The sequence below is a fragment of the Erinaceus europaeus genome, chromosome 4, assembly GCF_950295315.1.
Source record: "Erinaceus europaeus chromosome 4, mEriEur2.1, whole genome shotgun sequence".
NCBI lineage: Eukaryota > Metazoa > Chordata > Mammalia > Eulipotyphla > Erinaceidae > Erinaceus > Erinaceus europaeus.
In genome coordinates, this window is record NC_080165.1 from 21,532,125 (window position 1) to 21,552,352 (window position 20,228).

General features: G+C 56.9%; 1 protein-coding gene across 1 annotated transcript; it reads right to left on the bottom strand.

The window, feature by feature from the left end:
- Positions 1–4,538: 4,538 nt before the first annotated feature.
- On the bottom strand, positions 4,539–16,921 carry SOX10 (SRY-box transcription factor 10). Its single transcript, XM_007519327.3, has 4 exons — positions 16,717–16,921; positions 15,704–16,194; positions 9,219–9,487; positions 4,539–6,413 (listed from the first exon to the last, which is right to left on the bottom strand). The coding sequence occupies exons 2-4, from the start codon at positions 16,129–16,131 to the stop codon at positions 5,710–5,712; spliced, it is 1,401 nt and encodes a 466-aa protein (XP_007519389.1). The 5' UTR covers positions 16,132–16,194; positions 16,717–16,921; the 3' UTR covers positions 4,539–5,709.
- Positions 16,922–20,228: the final 3,307 nt, after the last annotated feature.

Here is a 20,228-nt window from a genome sequence, read left to right on the forward strand (position 1 = left end):
AAATTTCAGCTCTGAAACGCCGCCTTTGTGCCGGCATCTAGGCGGCTGCCCCAGAGGGTGGGGGTCACTTTCTCGGCCCCATTTCTCTAAATGGCCTCTTTGTTCCCGCTGGGCTGCTCGGTATCAGATGTGATTAAAGGGAGACAAGGTACTGGGAGACGGGGTAGGGGCTTAACCCTTGGGGACAAGGTGCAGGGGTGGTGCAGAAAGGGGTGTTTTCCTTCCTTTACTCCCTCTCCCAGTCTGCTCTTCAGGGAGTCATCCCTGCTACTCAGCTGGCCAGGCCTGGGCGTGTCTCAGCTCCTTCCAGAAACACCTGGCCCCTTCTCTCTTTACACATGGAGTCAACACATCTGGAACCTTCTAAGGGACAAGCACAAGCCAGACCTTCCAACCTCTTGGGGGCCATTTGTCCTCTTCTGGGGACAGCCCCCTCCTCATCCCTCCCCCTCCTCCCATCTCAGTCCAGTCACTCCTGAGGGATGGTGCCCTAGGAGCAGTGGTTTCATCTTGATATAGTCAATCCCCCCACCCACCACCCACAGTCTCCCCTAGAGGAGAGCAGAGAACAGTCTGGAAAGGGACCAGTGTCCTGCTTTGTGATAGAGTGAGTGGGTTGTAAAAAATTTCAAGCATATAAGGCTAGGACTAGCTGATCCTTAACAAAACTCTAGATTGGTTATTTCATATTTAAAGACAATAAAGTAGAGATCCAGAAGCTAGCAAGGGTTTCTAAGAATAATCTCACCAAATTTACCCCCTTCCCCCCCCCCCTTTTTTTTTGTGTCTCAAGGATCATTGATGGTGCTCACTGCCAGCTCTTAAGAATCTATGGCTCCTGGTGGCCATTTTTTTCCTTTTTTTTTTCTTTCCATATTATTTAATAGGACAGAAATTGAGAGGGGAGAGGGAAAGAGAGAGAGAGAGAGAGAGAACTGCAGACCTCCTTTACTACTTGTGAAGTATTCCCCTGCAGATGGGGAACTGGGTCTGGAACCTGGGTCCTTGCACATAGTACTGTATGTGCTTAACCAGGTGCACCAGCGCCCCCCCCCCCCACTACTTTTTTTCAGTGTTAATGTGTCTTGAAGTTTGGAGGAGGGCCCAGGCAGTGGCACACTGAGTTGAGTGCACACATTACCATACACAAACATCTGGGTTTGAACCCTGGCTCCCCACCTGCAAGGGCGATGATTTAGGAGTGGTGAAGCAGGTTTGCAGGTCTCTCTCTTTGCCTCTAGGGTTATTTCTGGGCTTGATAAGTCCACCACTCCCTGGCAGCCATTTTTTCCTTCTATTTTTTAAATTATTATTCAGTAGAACAGAAATTGAAAGGAGGGGGAGATGGGGAAAAAGTGGTTCTGGAGATGTTGCAGTGGATAAAGCACTGGACAGTCAAGCAGGAGGTCCCGAGTTCAATCCCTGGCAGCACATGTACCAGAGTGATGTCTGGTTCTTTCTCCTATCTTTCTCATTAATAAATAAAATCTTTTATAAAAGGGAGAGAGAAAGACAGGATACCTGCAGACCTGTTTTATCGCTCATGAAGTGTCCCTGCTGCAGGAGGAGAGCAAGGAGGGGTCCGGACCCAGCACTACCAGCACTACCCAGCACTACCCAGCACTACCCAGCACTACCCAGCACTACCAGCACTACCCAGCACTACCTAGTACTACCAGCACTACCCAGCACTACCCAGCACTACCCAGCACTACCAGCACTACCCAGCACTACCCAGCACTACCAGCACTACCCAGCACTACCCAGCACTACCAGCACTACCAGCACTACCCAGCACTACCCAGCACTACCAGCACTACCCAGCACTACCCAGCACTACCCAGCACTACCAGCACTACCCAGCACTACCAGCACTACCCAGCACTACCCAGCACTACCCAGCACTACCCAGTACTACCCAGCACTACCCAGCACTACCCAGCACTACCCAGTACTACCAGCACTACCCAGTACTACCCAGTACTACCCAGCACTACCCAGCACTACCCAGTACAACCCAGCACTACCCAGCACTACCCAGCACTACCCAGTACTAGGAACCTTAACCAGGTTCACCACCACCCAGGCCCCCCCTCTTCTTCCCCCTCCCCTCTCAATTTCTCTCCTACCAACTAAAATAGAAGTGGGGGGAGGGAGAGGAAAATGGCTGCTGAGAGTGGTGGATTTATAATGCTAGCACCACGCCTCAGCCATAACCCTGGTGTCAAAAAAAAAAAGGCTGGAGGAATGCCACAGGTGCAGTCGACCTTGATGGCAGCAGGCATCGGTCTGTGCCAGCACTGTACAGAAGTTCACACCTGATTATGATACAGTTAGGTGGATCCAGAATTCACATGAGGTCTTAGTGGCAGAAATGTCTTACAACGTGAGCCTCTGCGTCCAGCCCCTGGTGCCACAGGAAGGGTGACAGAACTCCAGGCATGGTGGCAGCGGCAGTGCTCTGCTCTCCGTTAAACAGATTGGGCGGGAGGTGGCTCAGTGACAAAAGCACATGTGTGAGGCTCCATCCATTTGTCACCGTCAACTTGAATGGAAAGGGCCGTGCACACCCAGTAGAGTACACATGTTAGCATGTGAGAGGACCAGGTTCAAAGCCTACCTGCAGGAGGGAGGCTTCGTGAGCTGTGGAACAGTGCTGTAGGTGTCTTTCCCTCTCACTCCCCTCACCATTTCTTACCATCACAAAAGAAAAAAGAAACAAAACTGAAACTGCAGTAGTCATCATGTAGGCACCAAGTCCCTGTCATAACCCTGGGAGGGAGGTCATTGTGCACTAGGGAGAGATAGAAACAGGCTGGGGGTATGGGATGACCTGCCAATGGCCATGTCCAGCAGAGAAACAATTGCAGAAATTAGACCTACCTTCTGTGCTCCAGAAAGAATATTGGTCCACACTTCCAGAGGGGGAGAAATGTTAGGGTAAGATGAGTAGAGGGCTCTGAATTCCAGTTCCATCAGGACCCAGAGAAGAGGGAAAAAAGGAAAGAGATTCAGAAGTAGTAGTATGTGTAGCTGTGATTTAAAATGGAAGAGAAGACTATACAAAAAAATGGGGGAAACAGGGAGATAGATAGGTAGTTGTAAAAATAATAGTCAACCCATATCTGTAACCTTGGGAGATTCACTGCAGTTTCCACCGGGGAGGAATGGAGACACAGAGCTCTGGTGTGGAATTATACATTTTCTGTAAAAAAGAAATCACACACTTCTCTCTTTTCCTCCAGGGTTGTTGCTGGGCTTGGAGCCTGTACTACAAATCCACTGCTCTTTTTTTTTTTTTTTTTTTTTTGATAGGACAGAGAGAAACAGAGGGGAGGGGAGATAGGGAGACACCTGCAGACTTACTTTATGGCTTGTGAGGCACCCCCTCTGCAGGTGAGGAGCTGGGGGGGGGGGCGGTGAAATCACTTATCTCCAACAAAGCCAAGCCAAAGGGCAGGCTAGCTTACATGCAGATGGACGCTCTGATGTGCAGGGGGTACCATCTGGGGACTGCACTTAGCACCAGGCTTCAAGGAGCCGGAAGTTGGGAGGCCTGAACAAGACACAGGATGGGGGGCGAGGTTCTGGCACTCCCCACCCAACCCCAGGATAGCGGCTGGGGGCCACAGACAGGAAGTCAGGGATCAGGGATCCAGCATTGGACTATTGCCTGACTGAAAGTGCAAGTAGGGCTGGTGAAACACTCGGCTAGTGCGCTGCTTTGCCCTCTGCACAGCCCAGGTTTGAGTCTGGCCCCCACTCCACTGAAGAAAGTTTTGGTCTCTCTCTTTTTTTTTTTTTAATGTTTTTAAATTTACTTATTTCCTTTTGTTGCCCTTGTTGTTTGAATTCTGGTCCCATCACTCTTAGCAGCCATCTCTCTGGAAGACTGGGACAATGACCACACCAAGGTTGCGGGGGCTGAGGGACAGCACAGCATTAGACCAGAGCACTGAGCATGAGGCAGCTGAACTGGCACTGAGCTGGGTGTGATTTGGACACAGAGCATAGAGCCCTATGCTGATGAGTCACTGTGACAGTGCCATCCTTTAGTGGGAGTGGCTTCTGACTTCCAAGCGGGGCTGGAATTCTGCTCTGAAAGCACGGGAGATGTGTGTGTGTGTGTGCGTGCGTCTGTGTGTGTCTGTGTGTTAACGGAAGGCCCAGTGGAGGGGTACGGAGAAGCCCATCTGCATCTCCGGAAAAGGACCAGGCCTGCTGGTTCCAAACAACAAAATGCCTGTTCCTGTCCCTGGAATTCTTTTACCAGTCCCTTCCTGCTGTGCTAGCAAAGGAACAGTCTGTAAGGTGCTTTTGCTGAGTCTCAGCCTGTGCCAGTGTGGGCCCAAGCTTGGTCATGAGCACTGAGCATGGGCCAAGCTCACAGAGAGGCCAGCTGCCCCCTGCATGCTCCCCACCAACCCCAGGGCAGGGAAGAGGCCTCTGGATTAGCCCTCTTGTGCCGTCCACCCCTCATCAGTGCCAGAAAGTATGCAAGGAAGTAGCACAGGGATGAGAGACCAAGAGACCTACTGGGTAGGTAAATGGAACCTTTAATTTTATTATGTAGAAGGCTTAATGCAGAGTTAATAGGGGCTGGAGTTCCTAGGAGGAGGCAGGGGAGAGGGAGCTACGAAGATAAATAAGAGGGGCAGCAATGAGTTACATGTGGACGGTGAGGACTGTAGGACAGGAGGGCGGGGCAGACAGGGCTACATACTTTATTCAGATACCACGGTGGGGGGCAGGGGCAGGGGCAGGGGCAGCATGTACATGTCAGGAGTAGTGTAACCCACTGCCTGTTTCCTGGCAGCTGGGCCCTGCACCTTCTGGCGCAGAGGGTTGGGTAGGGGCAGCTAGAACTCTCTGGGAGGCCCAGGAGTTGGGGCAGAAGGCAGGGGCCACAGAGCTTGGAGAGGGGAAAGGGCATGGGTGGGGAGCTGAGGAAGGCTCTAGAATTGTCTCTGGGCCCTTGCCTGGATCCCTTGCTCCTCTTCTCAGGGTCCAGGAGGCTGTGGTGAATGAGGACTAGGGGCAGGGTGGAGGGGTGGCTCTTTTTCTCAAAGAGCAAAGAATAAGGTGGTTGGCATGGAACTGGAGCCAGGGGCCTTTGTGCCAATTCCTGTATCTTGCAGGTTGGGGACACTGAGGGGGGGGTGAGGAGACCTCTCCCACTGCTGCCCCCACTCCCCAATTTCCCACTGTCCCTAGGATGTTCATAACTGTCCTCAGGGTCAGTCAGGCCTATTCTGGGGCCAGCAGTGAAGGGGGCACAGGTCAGGTCAGACCCTCCTCTTCCTTGAGAGGGGACACGGGCGTGGAGTGGCCATGCCTCCGCTTCCCGTCCACCCTGGCGGCTTCCTCTCACTCCCAAAAGGAGGGCATATGGGTCCTTCTCAGGTCTTGGGATGGAGGATCATTCCCAGGGGCAGGGAGAGGGAAGGGCAGCCCCTTGTCTTTCAGTCTGGGGGCAAAAGCAACATCCTTGTCCTCCCTGCCAAGCCTAGGAGCCCCCAGGGGGGCAGGGAGGGGTCATCAAGGGCAGGAACCAGACAGGAAGCCTGACCCCAGCTGCCAGCCTTTGCAGTCATTTCCACAGCCGTGCCAGGCTGGAGGCGGGCAAGAAATGGGGCACGAAGGCTGGGGGCAGGGCACGCTGCCCAGAGGGAGGTGCCTGCTGGGGGTGGCAGCAACAGCCCCCAATCCTTAAGGCCGGGATAGTGTCGTATAAACTGGCTGCTCCCAGTGTGTGGGGCTGTGGGACTGGGGCCCAGAGGGGCTGGGGTCAGAGATGGCGGTGTAGAGGGGCCTCTGCGAGGGCCCCATGTAAGAGAAGGCCGAGTAGAGGCCCGAGGCTTGGCCTGAGTGGCCGTAGTAGGGTCCCGAGGACTGATGGTCAGAGTAGTCAAACTGGGGGCGGGAGATGGAGGGGAAGGCCGAGCCGTAGTGGGGCAGGCTCAGGGAGGTGTAGGCGATCTGTGAGGTGGATGGCTGGTCGGCGTAGTGCGGGGCCCCTTGAGGCCCTGCCGACTCTGTCTTCACCTGGGCCTTGGCGTCCACGCCGGGTGGTGAGACCGTGGGCAGAGCCACACCCGGCGGCTTGGAGATCCAGGCGGAGTGTCCGCTGGCCACAGCCAGGGCGCTGCCCAGCCCGTAGCCAGCCGCCGAGTAGCTGCCCACATGGCCTGGATGCCCGTTGGGCGGCAGGTACTGGTCCAATTCGGCCACGTCGAAGGTCTCCATGTTGGACATCACCTCGTGGCTGATCTCCCCGATGTCCACGTTGCCAAAGTCGATGTGTGGCTTCCCGCCCTCCCCCAGCGAGCGGCCGTCCCTTTTGAGGTCCGCCTTGCCCGCCTGCAGGTCTGTCTTTGGGGTGGTTGGAGGGGTGGGCGGGCCATGGCTCTGGCCTGGGTGGCGGGGAGACACGAAAGGAGGGGGCCATGAGATCCAGGTTGTTGCCTGCAGCCAAGATGTCCAAGGCTGACCACTGCGTGCCCCTCGGTGCCCCACGTCTCAGCAGGCAGGGGCATTTTAGCACGCCATGGTATGGGCAGGTCTCCAGGTGTTTACAAACACCTCTAGCCTTTGGGAGGGGTCCTGCCTCCCTCTCAGATTGGGCTGCTCTATATCTGTCACCTGCTGCCTGGAGAGGCTCACTTAGAAAAATCCTTTTTCAGGGATCTGGCGGTGGTGCACCCAATCAAGCTCACATATTATCGTGCCCAAGGGCCTCGGTTCTAGCCCCTAGTCCCCACCTGCAGAGGGGAAGCTTCATGAGTGTTTCAGGTTCCTCTCTCTCTCTTTCTCTCTCTCCCTCACTCACTCTATCTACTCTCCCTTTCTCAGTTTGTCTGTATAAAAGAAGTTGGGGCCAGGTGGTGGCACACCTGGTTGCGAGCATGTTACAGTGCACAAGGACCCAGGTTTGAGCCCCTGGTCCCCACCTGTAGGGGGAAAGCTTTGCGAATGGTGAAGAAGGTCTGCAGGTGTCTCTCTGTCTCTCTATCTCCCCTCCTCCTTTTAATTTTTGATTATCCGATAAATAAAGATAATTAAAAACAAGAAACTTCAAAAAACGTTGAGAGTAGATAGTATAATGGTTATTCAAAAAGACCCTCATGCTTGAAGCTATAAAGTCCCAGGTTTAATCTTCTACACCATCATAAGCCACAGCTGAGCAGTGCTCTGGTTAAAAATAAGTGAGTTGGGCAGTAGCACAATGGGTTAAGTGCAGGTGGCACAAAGTGCAAGGACCGGTGAAAGGATCCTGGTTTGAGCCCTGGCTCCCCACCTGCAGGCGAGTTGCTTCACAAGCGGTGAAGCAAGTCTGCAGGTGTCTTATCTTTCTCTCCCCGTCTTCCCCATCTCTCTTGATTTCTCTATGTCCTATCCAACAACGACGACATCAACAACAACAATAACTACAAAAATAAAAGAACACGGGCAACAAAAGTGAATAAATAAATATTAAAAAACATAAATAGCAGCAACAAAAAAGATCAAAAGAAAAGGAAAAAAATAAAGGAAGCGATAGTCACCAGGAGTGGTGGATTTGCTGTATAGGTATCGAACCCTAGCAATAATCCTAGTGGCAATTTAAAAAAAGTCCCTTCCTAGTGGCGAGTTTGCCTTTCAGTGAGCTGCTGACCCCCAAGGTGCTCAGGTCTCCTCTTCCAGGCCTCCGTGCAGGCTTCCTGCTGACACTGGACCTGTGCGGCCCCTCACTTGTGCTGCCTCCTGTGTCCCCTCCACTTCACCTGGCCCTCAATCCCAAGGGCAGACAAGTGCCTTCCAGTGGCCCTGCCCTGGCCCCTCCTCTCATTCTGGGGAGCACTGACATGCTGCCTTGCCCTTGGCTGTTCCTTTACTTTGCTCACTTTCTCATTCCTGCGTTAACCCAGAAGGCTTGACCTTGTCTTCACAAGGTCATGGTCTCAGGGGAGATTCCACACCTACACGGCCATTCTGAAGCAGTTGTTCTGGGCACATGTGTGTGCATGTGTGTACATGTGTATACTTCCCTGTCTCTCTGTCCCTGAGGGATGGCTGGGCTGCAGGTCCCATCAGAGAATGAACACAGCTGTGGTCTCAGAGACCAGCTGCTCCTTGAGGGCGGCCAGTGCTCTCCTGCGCCCACTCGGGAGCCAGTGCCGAGCGCCAGTGCTCTGGATGTTGTGGTTTGCATCTGACTATTGCCGGTTGTCTAAGATAGGAGGTTATACAGTCTGTCTGCTCTTAGCCAGTTTCCATGTCAGTAAAACACACTACCAAGCAGATACTGCCTCCTCCTGGAATCCTTCCCTGACTGCAGACTTTGGCAGTCTTATCTGTATGGATGGGTGGATGGGTGGGTGGGTGACTCCTCCACAGAGGCCATGCCCCTCCAGGTGGCCCCAGGCTTCGGGTGCACCTGTGTCTACCTGTACTCAGCTCGGCTGTGCCCGTCCTGGGACTCTTAGGCCCCGGGGGCTTCTGCTTTGTACCCTCAGCATCTGCTCTATTGTCTTATTTATTTATTTTCTAAAATCAGAGCACTGCACGTGCAGCTCTGGAGTCTGGAGGTATTAGGGACTGAACCAGGGACCGCAGAGCCTCAGGCATGAAAGTCTGCTGCTTAAACCTTGTCTTCTGAGACAGCCCTGCTCACTGGAACCTGCCACATGCTGGCTCCATGCCTCTCGGTCCACACGGGGCAGCTGCGGGTCAGGCAGGAGTGTGGGCTCTGACTCTAGCTGAGTGGCAATTCCCTTTCAGTTTCTTATCCACGGGATGACAGTAACGACCTGCGGGCCGAGCTCTGAGCCCCAGCAGCCCAGCCAGCTCACCACAGCTGGGCACAATCAGATGAGCCAACACACAGAGGGGAGCTGGGTATCTGGCCAGCCGCAGGGGCTCAACTAATGCAATGAGATGGACAAAGAAGCCCTCGGCCCGGCCTCTCAGGCAGTGGTGGCCACCTCTCCTCCATCCTCACGGCATCCTGTGCCTGCTTTCTTGTTGTAACTGCTCCCTCAGCCCCCAGGCCTCCTTAACCAGCCCCCGACCTCTGGTCACACCCCCCCCCCCCAGCTCCTGAGTCCCCCCTCACCCTCAGTTCCCTCTGGTCCCCTTCACCTCAGGCCAAGCCCTTCTGAGCCCCGGTCATGCTGTCCAGCTTCCACTTCTGCCCTGGCCAGGACCCCTCCTCCTGCAGCCACCAGCCCAGCACTTACCTGAGGGGTGCTCTGGGTTTCCATCTGACATTGGGGAGCCCTCTCCGGGGTGCCGGTGGTCCAGGTGGGCGCTCTTGTAGTGCGCCTGGATGGCAGCGGTGCCACCCTGTTCGGCCTCCGCCCCCGGGCACTCCGCCTCGCCTTGGGCCGCCTTCCCATTCTTCCGCCGCCGAGGCTGGTACTTATAGTCGGGGTGGTCCTTCTTGTGTTGCATGCGCAGCCGCTCGGCCTCCTCGATGAAGGGGCGCTTGTCGCTCTCATTCAGCAGCCTGCACACAACAGCCGCGGGGGCCCTGTCTGAGTGTCTGGGGGACCCAGGGTGCGGGATGTGGGTGGGGACCCTTTGGTTTGTGGGTGGGAAGATGTCAGCTCCCAGGAACCCTGGCCTCGGGCTATGCTTTCTGCCCCAAATATCCGGGGATGTGCGGGGCTGGGTGTGAGAGAGGGACCAGGCCCTGCAGATGGAGTCAGGAGGTGCAGGTGTGAGCTTGAGGAAAGGGGGAAGCAGCCTCACCAGAGCTGATTGTGCGGCGAGCTGGCTGCCTGGCTGGGGGGTGAACATCGGCACTGGAGGTGTGCAGTAGAGAAGAACATGGTGGGGAGCCTAGGTCCTGTTACTTACAGCTGTGTGGTCACGGGCGAGCCACCTCTCTGAGTCCTACTTTCTTCTAGAGAACGTGGGCAAGTCCCCACTTTACTGGGGAGGGGACAGGCTGGGGCAGTGAGGTGAGGTGCTCTGCGTGGGGCCTGAGGCTGAAGGCAGGTGCCTTGAGAAATATGCTACTGCCATCATCATCATAGTTCATCATCATCATCATCACTAGCTGAGCTTTGTACTTGCGTGATCCCACCACTTGTGGAATTGCTCTCTCTTCCCTTTCTTTCGCTTCCCTTCCTCCCTGTATCCCTCCCTTAACCCCTCCCTTTCTCTCTTCCTTTCACACACACGCACACACACACACACACACAGTCCATAACACGACAGCTTTCTTTAAAGCAGTGGGCACCACTAATCTGGATCACACACATGGCAAAGCAGTGTGCTCTCCAAGGGAGCTATGTAGCCAGTCCTTGAATTTCCCCTTCCCTTTCAAAAAGTTTCAGATAGAGACAGAGGGAGAGAGGAGAGATATCATAGCATCACCCCACCATTCATGAAGCTTCCCCATGCGGGTGCTCCAGTGTGGTACTGCGGGCTCAAATGGAGGTCCTTGCACATGGTAAAGTGTGTGTTCCACAAGCTTCAGCTATCTTTTGGATCCTAATTTTTTCTTTTCTTTTCTTTTTTTCTTTTGCCACCAGAGTTATCACTGGGACTTGGTGCCAGCACTACAGACCTCTTGCTGGCCATTTCTCCCTTCTTTCTTTTTCTTTTTTTTTTCTATTTTATTTGACAGGACAGAGAGAATTTGAAAGAGTAGGGGGAAGAAGAGAGGGAGAGAAAAAGACACCTACAGCCCTGCTTCACGGTTTGTGAAGTGTCACCCCTGCAGACGGGGAGCCAGGGCTCGAACCTGGGTCCTTGCACACGGTGATGTGTGTGTTCAACCACCCAGCTCTGCTGATTTTCCCTTTAATAAAAATCTGTCTATTTGGGAGTCGGGCAGTCGTGCAGTGGGTTAAGTGCACTTGGCGCAAAGCGCAAGGACCCGGGTTCAAGCCCCCGGCTCCCCACCTACAGGGGAGTCGCTTCACAGGCGGTGAGGCAGGTCTGCAGGTGTCTGTCTTTCTCTCCCGCTCTCTGTCTTCCCCTCCTCTCTCCATTTCTCTCTGTCCTATCCAACAACAACATCAAGAACTACAACAATAATAACTACAACAACCATGAAAAACAACAAGGGCAACAAAAGGGGAAATAAAACAAATCTGTCTATTTATTTATATAAAGAGCAAGACAAACAGAGGGGGAGAGAGAAGGTAAAAAGAGAGTGAGAGAGAATGCAGTGCCACTCTGGCATTGAACCTGTGGCCTCACAGATGCAAGTTCTGTTTCTAATGCTGAGCTGCCTCCCAACTATGAGAACTATTCAGATGCTCTGGGGGACCTCAGAGGCCCCTCTGGAATACTGATCTGGAAGTTCAGGTGTGTGGGCTAGAGGGCAGGCTGTGAGTGCTTTTCACTGTGTGGTCACTGCCTCCCGAGGGACTTCAAGTCCCCTTGCTGGGGGTGCCAGAGGGTAGAGGAAGCTGGGCTCTTCCACAGCTTGGCACAGGGGCCAGCAGACCCTCTCTGAGCCCTTAGAGACCTGCTGATGAATGAAGCCCTACAGCGAGACATGGGGAACTTTTTCCCCCTGGCCCACAGTCATTTGGATATTTATAACATCACTTGTGGGAAATATCAGCACCTTAAAAATTAGCACTTGAGGGGGTCGGGCAGTAGCGCAGCGGGTTAAGCGCATGTGGCACAAAGTGCAAGGACCAGCGTAAGGATCCAGGTTCAAGCCCCCGGCTCCCCACCTGCAGGGGAGTCGATTCACAGGCAGTGAAGCAGGTCTGCAGGTGTTTATCTTTCTCTCCCCCTCTCTGTCTTCCCCTCCTCTCTCGATTTCTCTCTGTCCTATCCAACAACGAATGACATCAACAACAACAATAATAACCACAACAAGGTTACAACAAGGGCAACAAAAGGGGAAAAAAATGGCCTCCAGGAGCAGTGGATTCATGGTGCAGGCACTGAGCCCCAGCAATAACCCTGGAGACAGAAAAAAAAAAAAAAGCACTTGAATGGGAGTTGGGCGGTAGCGCAGTGGGATAAGCGCACATGGAGCAAAGTGCAAGGACCGGCATAAGGATCCCAGTTCGAGACCCCGGCTCCCCACCTGCAGGGGAGTCACTTCACAAGCAGTGAAGCAGGTCTGCAGGTGTCTGTCTCTCCCCTTCTCTGTCTTTCCTTCCTCTCTCCATCTTTCTCTGTCCTGTCCAGCAACGACAACATCAGTAACAACAACAATAATAACTACAACAATAAAACAACAAGGGCAACAAAAGGAAATAAATAAATATTTTTAAAAATAAAAAAAAATGATCACTTGAAGCTGTTCTGAAAAAAGTCTGGGGTGGGGGCCTGGGTGGTGGTGCACCTGGTTGAGTGCACATGTTAGAGTGCACAAGGACCTAGGTTCAATCCCCTGGTCCCCACCTACAGGGGGAAAGCTTTGCGAGTAGTGAAGCAGGGCTGCAGTTGTCTCTCTGTATCTCTCCCTTCCTATCACCCCCCTTTCCCTGTTGATTTCTGGCTGCCTCTATCCAATAAATAAATAAAGATTAAAAAGAAGAAGGAGAAGAAAAAGCTTGGGCTGTCTTGGCAGGGCCAGATCAAATGACTGCAGGCTGTCTCTGGCCACCAGCTCTGGCCACCTAGCTCCAGCCTCAGCCTCGGCTGTGTGTGTGTGTGCGTGTGCGTGTGTGTGTGTGTGTGTGTGTGTGTCTGTGTGTGTGTAAGCTTGGCTGCCCCGGGTGAGGAAGGCAGGATGGGGCACCTTGTAGAGGGTGTGGAAGGGAAGTAATCTTAGACATAAGGGGCTCTTTGGGGCAGCTCTGTCCCTCTGTCTCTTACTGACCCCCCACCCCCACCCCTGCTTCCATCAGCAGAGGGCCAAGGCCGGGGCTCAGGATGGGGGTGGTCACACCAGGCACCTCCTTGCTGGCAGCAGCATTCTTCTGCAGCTTAGCTCTTCCATGGCCCCATGCCATCCCCCAACCCCCAGTCCAGCTTTCTCCAAAGGCCCCTTCTGCTGGGGGACAGAAGGAAGACCCTAGGCTTCTTCCCCACATGCCCCTGGTGGACTAAGGGGTGGGTGGGGCAGGCACCCAAGGTGTGGGAAACTGCTGGAGGAAGGGCAGCATGAGGCCACAGCCTGCCAGGCCCGAATGCCTGGCGACACTAAGCTCACCCACACGGCAGCGTCCCTTCCTCTGCCCAGCTGGCAGCCACGTGTGAGTCTGAAAATGCCAGGGGCTGCAGAGGAAGGGCACAGCCCAGTGGAGAGGGGATTCCAGCACTGCACCCCACTGCTGATCTAAGCTGACTTGCAGTAGCACCTCAATCTGCACAGAAAGCTAACCCAAGGTCCAGAGGCAGCCCTGACTCCACCCTAGCTAACTCAGTCTAACCTGGTGCGCGATAGGCTCACCCCTGCCAGCCCCAGCACCAGCTTGGCTCACTGTGCTTGGGGCTGCTTGTTTGTCTACTAGGAGAAAACAAGGGAAGAGGGTAAGAGGCTGCGGGTTCAAGCTCTTTTTGGGCTCTAATGCCAGACCCACTCTACTCCCGCACATAAACCAGCCTCACATCTCATCTCGATGGGGGTGGGGAGTGGGGGTCACTCAGCACTGTCCTCCCCCTCTGCCGTCACTCACAGTACTAACTGTAAACCCTGTGCCTGTCTGCAACTCCATTTTAAGAGCAGGCCTAAGGAGAGGGCAGGCTGGTTCCCTGCTCAGACCAGAAACTCTTACTGGGGCTCTCAAGGTGGCCCACACTTTCAGTCTCGTAGCTCTGACTATCCCCTCCAGGTGGGTCAACTAACAACACCCAGCACCCGGTGGCCAGGTCAGCATCTCCCTGGTAGGCACTAAAGGTTGACACAATTCAGAACACAGCCAACTAGGAGCTGGGCCCTACCCTGGTGTGTCAACTACCCCCCACTTCTATCAGCCAACCAGGTCTGTCTTTCAGGGTCTCTGTTGCCCAGTTCTGCCTGCCACCTACCTAACCATCTCTCTTCCCAACAGCTTGGAGTCCTGAGTTGGTGGGCTGAGGGGTTGGTGGGGGTGGGGTGGCCTGCTCGGTCCATTTCCAGATGCCAGGACCCAGGTAGCCCGGCCACCTGTTGGCATAGCCTTGCAACCCCTGCCATTGTCTGGACACCCTTCTGCCCCTGAGGCTGAATCCTGAGCAGGCCCCTGGGGGACACCCTGGGACACTGGGTGCAGGAGCAAGTCCTCCTGAGGCACCCCAAATCCAGTCAGCTGCTGGAGAAGCCAGCTCCGTCACTCTCAGGAGCGGTCGGGGGGGGGCAAGGGTTGAGCTGTGGTCAGCTGACAGTACCCAGGGCCCACTCCCTCTGTCTGCCTCATCTCCCTGGGCCCTCCCAGCCGGCTTTTACTTGCTGTTCTCTGCCCACAGCGCCAGGGGCACCCACACACCAGCCTGGGTGTGACTGGACCAAAGCACTGGCTTTGACCTCTGTTCTGGTCAGCACTGGATCTCCCAGGCTCACATAGCACCTACCCTGGCCAGGCCCCATGGGGCAAGCAGTGGGCTGGGGTTGAGGGCCAGAGGGTAGGAGGGGTCAGCCTGGGTGCTAGTGTGCCCAACAGTCCCTCCTGGCTCTCAGAGGCCTTGGAGGGGACAGGCTCCTCTGACAGAGCCCAGACTCCCTGAAGTCTAGCCAGTCCTCATTCTGCTTTCACCCCACAACCTCCTGACCACACCTGGGAGGGATGGGGTGCCTGCCGCGTTCACCTGGGCTAGGTGCTGTAAAGCTGCCGAACATGGGCCTGGCTCCTCACCAGCTGTTGCTCAGACAGACTGCGCTGCCGGCTGTCTCTAGCAGCCTAGTGGGGAGACCCCTGTATCTCCTGGAGTCCTACTGTCCTTCTGACCCACCCAGGTCTCCTGAAGCATGTGTGTGTGTGGGGCTGCGTTCCTCAACACATTCCCAAGGGGAGCAGAATGAACTCATCCTTGGGTGGATGGGGTGGGAGAGGGCCCCCAGAAATTTGGACTGGTCTCAGAGAAGTTGGACTCTGGGTGATCCTGGGCAGGACCCTGGTTTTTGGAGTTGGGGTGCTTAGTGCCAGGGCTGGGGGCAGGAGAGCCGGAGGTGACTCAACGGCTGGGTGGGGCCCAGTGAGGGAAGATGGCGCCCAACTGGGAGAGAGGGAGACTCATGTGGCAGCTTGGGGGTGGGGAGGGGGGACGTCTTTCCATGTATCCCCTTTGGGGGGGGGGCAAAGAAGTCCAAAGGAGGAGGCTGGGGTCCAGGAGACAGGAGGCACTTGGGATAATCTGGGATCCTCCAGTGACTGATTCCCTCCCTCCCTCCTTCCCTTTCCCAGAGACCCCTGTCTGAATTATTTCTCCTTGACCTGCCCTCCAGTTCTCTACCTGGCTGCCTCAGTTTCCCTGCCACACAGGTCAGGCCTTGGGCTCTTACCCAAGCGTCTTCTCCTCATCCCTCTAACCATTGGAATGGGTGCAGGGGCACCCTTGGGGAAAGCGCGACGGTGTGCTGCCGCCCCCCCACGCCCCCGGCCATCTTTGCCCCCCCAGGAAGCGGCCTGCCACCGGCAGAATTCCAACCACGAGGGGGCGCCCTCCAGCGCGCTGCCCCCGGGTGGGGGGCGCCTTCCTAGGCTCCAGGAGCCACCCCTAGGGGGTAGTTGGAGAAGGGCGCCGGTCCTCCCGCCCTGTCCAAGTCCCCGGGAGGAGGGTCCCGCAGCGCAGCCGGGGCCCGTGGGGGCGGGCGGGCGCTCACCTCCAGAGCTTGCCCAGCGTCTTGCTGAGCTCGGCGTTGTGCAGGTGCGGGTACTGGTCGGCCAGCTTCCTGCGCGCCGCCTGCGCCCACACCATGAAGGCGTTCATGGGCCGCTTGACGTGCGGCTTGCTCTTGCTGGCGCCGTTGACGCGCACGGGCATGGGCACCAGCGTCCAGTCGTAGCCGCTCAGCACCTGGCTGACCGCTTCGCGGATGCACACGGGGAATTTGTCGTCGTCCCCTTCACCGTCCTGCTGCTCCTTCTTCACCTTGCCCAGCTCGCCAGGCCCCGGGCTGGCTCGCAGGCCCGATCCCCCGCCGCCGCCGTCGGGCCCCAGAGAGGGCGCGGCCCCCGGCGACAGGCAGCGGGGCTCCTCCGAGCCCACCGGGCTCAGCTCCACCTCCGACAGGTCCTGTTCCTCCGCCATGTCGCCCCCGGCCGCCGCCTCCCCGGGGCCCTCCGGCGTCCCCGCAAAGACTCCGACGCCCACCTGGACGGGGAGGAGGGCGAGATGGAGCAGGGGGCTCGGAGTGGGGTCCTGGGCCCTGAGGGCGGCGGGGACCCCACTGCGCACCCCCAGGGCGGCGAGAACCCCACTGCGCACCCCCAGGGCGGCGAGGATCCCACTGCGCGCCCCCCAGGGCGGCGGGGACCCCAGCGCCTCGGCCCGGCCCGGAGCTCCCGCGACCCCACCGCCGTAGGTCGGCCACATGCCTGCGCCTGGCGTGGCCTCCGGGTGCCCGCCTCTCCCGCTCCCCACCACCTGGTCCCAACTGTCTCCTGGTGTGGGTGACTCTGGGTTTTTTTAAACCTCTTTTTTTGGGTGGAGGTTTGTTGATGGAAAAGGAAGAAAAACGGACTCTTTCTTCTGCTCTAATCCGACTCCTGGAATTTCCCACCTTTTCTCTCACCTCTCTTCTTCCCTCCCTCCTGCCCCAAAGGGTCCAGAGGGGCAGGGTGGGGGGCAGAGGCGGATGTCAGGGTCCCCCAGCTGGGCTGCGCACTCACTCACCTCCTCACACCTCTCCTCCAGTCTGGGGCTCGTCCTTAGGAAGTGGAAAACCGAGTCCCAAGGTGTGCGGTCCAGCTCGGGAGTGGGGGGTGACGCTGGTGGGCTGGGAGGGAGGGGCTGGGAGACCCTGAGCCTCAGGCTACGGCCTGGTGTGGAGGGAGCCTGAATCCTCACACCAAACACCCTGGCCGGACAGCCCGAGACTGACTGAGCTCCCAGCAGCGGCTGAGGGCTGGGGAAGGAAGGAGGGGGAGAGGGGGAGGGGGAGGGGAGGGAGGGAAGGGCAGAAGGTGGAGCCTCCAGCACTTGCCTTCATCCCCAACACTCAGGGCTCCTCTGCCAGGCCCCCCCACCTCAGCTCCTGCACTGGGGCCCCAGGCCCATGTTGAGGCCTGGGCTTAGACAGGGAGACTGAGGAGTGGGGGCTGTCCCACCAGGTAAGCAAGCCTAGGGGTGCAGGTGGGTGGGCAGACCTTGTTGCTGGGGGGAAACTGGGCCCAGGGAGGACCACCAAGCTGGCCCTCAGGTGGCAAGGATGGGAGGGCATGCCCATGGCAGGGCAGATGGCCTGTGATTTTGACTTGAGACATCCCATTGAGGCTGACCGTGGCTAGGGCCCCAGTCCTCAGCCCTCAGCCCACGTCCTGCCCTCACACAGGCTGGCCACTTTGCCTCAGCAATGTCCACTCCTGGGCAACCTTTTGTCCAGTGCAGAGACCCAGTGCCAGGCCTCAGCTCAGCCACTGTCCCCTTTCTACGGGGCCTCCAGCTCACCTGAGTGGACTGGCTTAAAGAGCCAGGACTTAAGTTCCCAGGATGCTCTGTGGGGCTGGGGGTGTGTGTGCTCAGATCCCTGGAAAAGACATTCTGGGGCCCTAGCTCTTTCCACATGGGGTGCATGTTGTCCTGAGAGACGTGTGTGTGTGTGTGTGTGTGTGTGTGTGCGTGTGCGTGTGTGTGTGTGTGAGAGAGAGAGAGAGAGAGAGAGAGAAGGTGGGTTCTAGTCCCCCCTCATCCAGAACAGGGTTCTGTTCACTCTGCCTCACTGCTGCTGCCCTCCTCTGGGCCAGTTCCCTGCTGGGAGGTGGCTCCTTCCTTCTCTCTCCAGGGGTCATCTTTTTTCAGCACTAGGCCTTTCCACCCAGGGACGTGACCCTTCTCCCTCTTTGCTGCAGGGACAGAGGGAGCCCAACGTGCCTTGGGGTGTGTGGCTGTGAGCTTGTTGCTGAGTGAGGCCCCTGGCCTCCTCTAAGGCAGTCCTGTCTGGAGGAGGCTAGGAAGGGGGTCTGAGTCGAGGCCTTGAGCTTGGGCCTAGGGAGTGGAGGGGGTGGGCATTGGGACACAATGAGGTAGTCACACGAGGTGAAGGCATGTTGGGGGTGGGGTACAGACATCGGAACACACACACACACACACACACACACATGCTCGCACACACAACCGGCTAGACAATCGGGCCAGTGTGTCTGGGGCCTCGGAGCCCAGTGAATTAGGAGTTTGATAAGGGTTTTCTCTTTCTCTCGCTTGCTGGCCTTGGACAATCTCCCCCCAGTTTTCCTCGACGCCACCCCCGGCGCTGCCAACCCTCCTCCCCCCGCCTCCCTTCTCTTCCCTGTGCCCAGACTCTTGTTCGGGGCCTTGAAACAGTGAGCTGTCTTTGTTCGAAATACAGGTGAACGGCAATCATGTGATTAACACACACACACATAAAAAGCTTTTTAACAGCGCCCGCCCGGCTTCAGAACCGCCCAGAGAGGAGCCGCCCTGGATGGACAGAGGGACGGAGGGGCGAGCATCCAGCCGCTCGTGCCCAGCTTCCCGATGCTGCCCAGCCGCTGCCCGCCTGCTCGGCAGCTCTGGATCCCGGTGGGTCCCTATTCATCCTTCCATCCCTGGGTCCTCCTCGCCAGGGGAAGGGCCTCCCTGCTCCCTATGGTGCTGTGACTCTGGCTTGAGACCCCCCCCCCAACAGGGTGGGGAGGGATGGCTGTGGAGGAACAGGGCACTGGCTGGGAAGGTGGGTGTGGGGTCCTACAGCCACTCCCCACCTCCCCCCTGACCCTCTCTGGTCCAGCTATGCCAGGATGGGGGTGGGGTGGGAGTGGGAGTTCTGCAGAGAAGCTGAGCTGGACAGAAGGGGGCCTCTTTCAGTCTCTGCTCCCTTTCCTTGGTGCTGGACTTGGGGTTGTGGCTGAAAGGTGCTAACTGGGGCAGGTGGGCCTGCAGGAGTGTGAAGTGTGGCTGGCAGGGGACCCGGTCTGTGTGGGGGTGGGGTGCCCCCGGCTGTGAACACACATACCTTCTCCCCCCCTCCCCCCCGGGCCGTCATGACCCTCCCCATCGCATTCCGTGTTCTGGAGGCCCAGTTTTCCCCAGTAGGGCTGTGAAGGCCCTATCTTCATCCTGAGAGCAGTGGGCATGTGTTGGGGGTGGGGGTCGGGCCCTGGCTTCTGTCTTGGTGGCATTATCAGGTGGGCCTGTGTCACCTTCCCTGCTCACACTAGCCCTCCCCCTGAGGATGCTGGGCACCCACACTCCCCAGTCAGTCTGCCCATTGGAGGTCTGTGAATTCAGGGGTCTGTTCCTCCTCTCAGTCCAGAGTAGGGGCCCCAGGATGAGTCCCACAGGAGTCAGTCTTCCTTTCCTCACTGAGTGGCCTTCAGGAGCAAGAAGCTTTTCCTGGGAGCCAGCCTGCCTGCTGCTCATGCAGGTCCTGGATTACACTGCAGACAGGCTGGAGACAGCAGGTGAAACCATGTTGGCCTGCTTGGCAGAGCCCCTCAGGGCAGCAGTGACCTTTAACCCCTTAGCACCCAGTGTTCTCTTCCTAGAACCCTGGGCCTGCTTTGCTATAGGTGTTGTCCTGGGCCCCAGCCCACCTGCCTGCCTCCCAGAACAAACAGGACAGTAGGAGCCTGGCTGCTGCAGGTTAGGCTCCCCACAGACCCTCTGCTCCTTCAGAGACAGGAAGGAGCCTGGTTAGGGACTCAGGCGACTTGTGGCCCATGTCCAGGTGCGGCTGACATGAGGGTAGCCCAGGCTGGGCTGGAGTACGCCACCCCAAGAGTCCTTCTGCCTCTGCCTGCCTGTCCAGGGTGGGGCTTCTCAACATAAAGGTGCCAGGGTCACCAGGCTTCCTCTTGGAGTTTGGGGGGTAGGGCCTAGAAATCTGCGTTTTTAACAAGCTTCCCAACAGTTGGCCCAGAGCATGTGTGCTAACTCTTGGTGTACTTTAGAATCATGTGGAATTGAAAAATCAAACCCTGAAGCCTGGACTCCTTCACACACTGAAGGATCAGGCAGGCTCCAGAATTTCAAGGGTGGGGGAGGGGCCGCTCTGGACTCCAGAACTGGGTACCTACAGGGCATATTGGGGTGTGGAAGGGAAGGGCTTGTGCTCGGAGTGGGGCTGAGGGGCATGGGTCAGGCTCCCAGGGTACAGCAACAGATGCTTCATCTGGGTATGTGTGGTGGGCTTCCCTGGAGGGGTCCTCGATCACCCCCTCTGACAG

Excerpts from the sequence above, each read along its gene's own strand:
- SOX10 (XM_007519327.3), bottom strand. The coding sequence starts at position 16,131 with ATGGCGGAGGAACAGGACCTGTCGGAGGTGGAGCTGAGCCCGGTGGGC. Across the intron at positions 9,488-15,703 it reads ACGCTGGGCAAGCTCTGGAG|GCTGCTGAATGAGAGCGACA; the intron begins GTGAGCGCCCGC and ends TGTTGTGTGCAG. Across the intron at positions 6,414-9,218 it reads AAACCCAGAGCACCCCTCAG|GCCAGAGCCATGGCCCGCCC; the intron begins GTAAGTGCTGGG and ends CCCGCCACCCAG.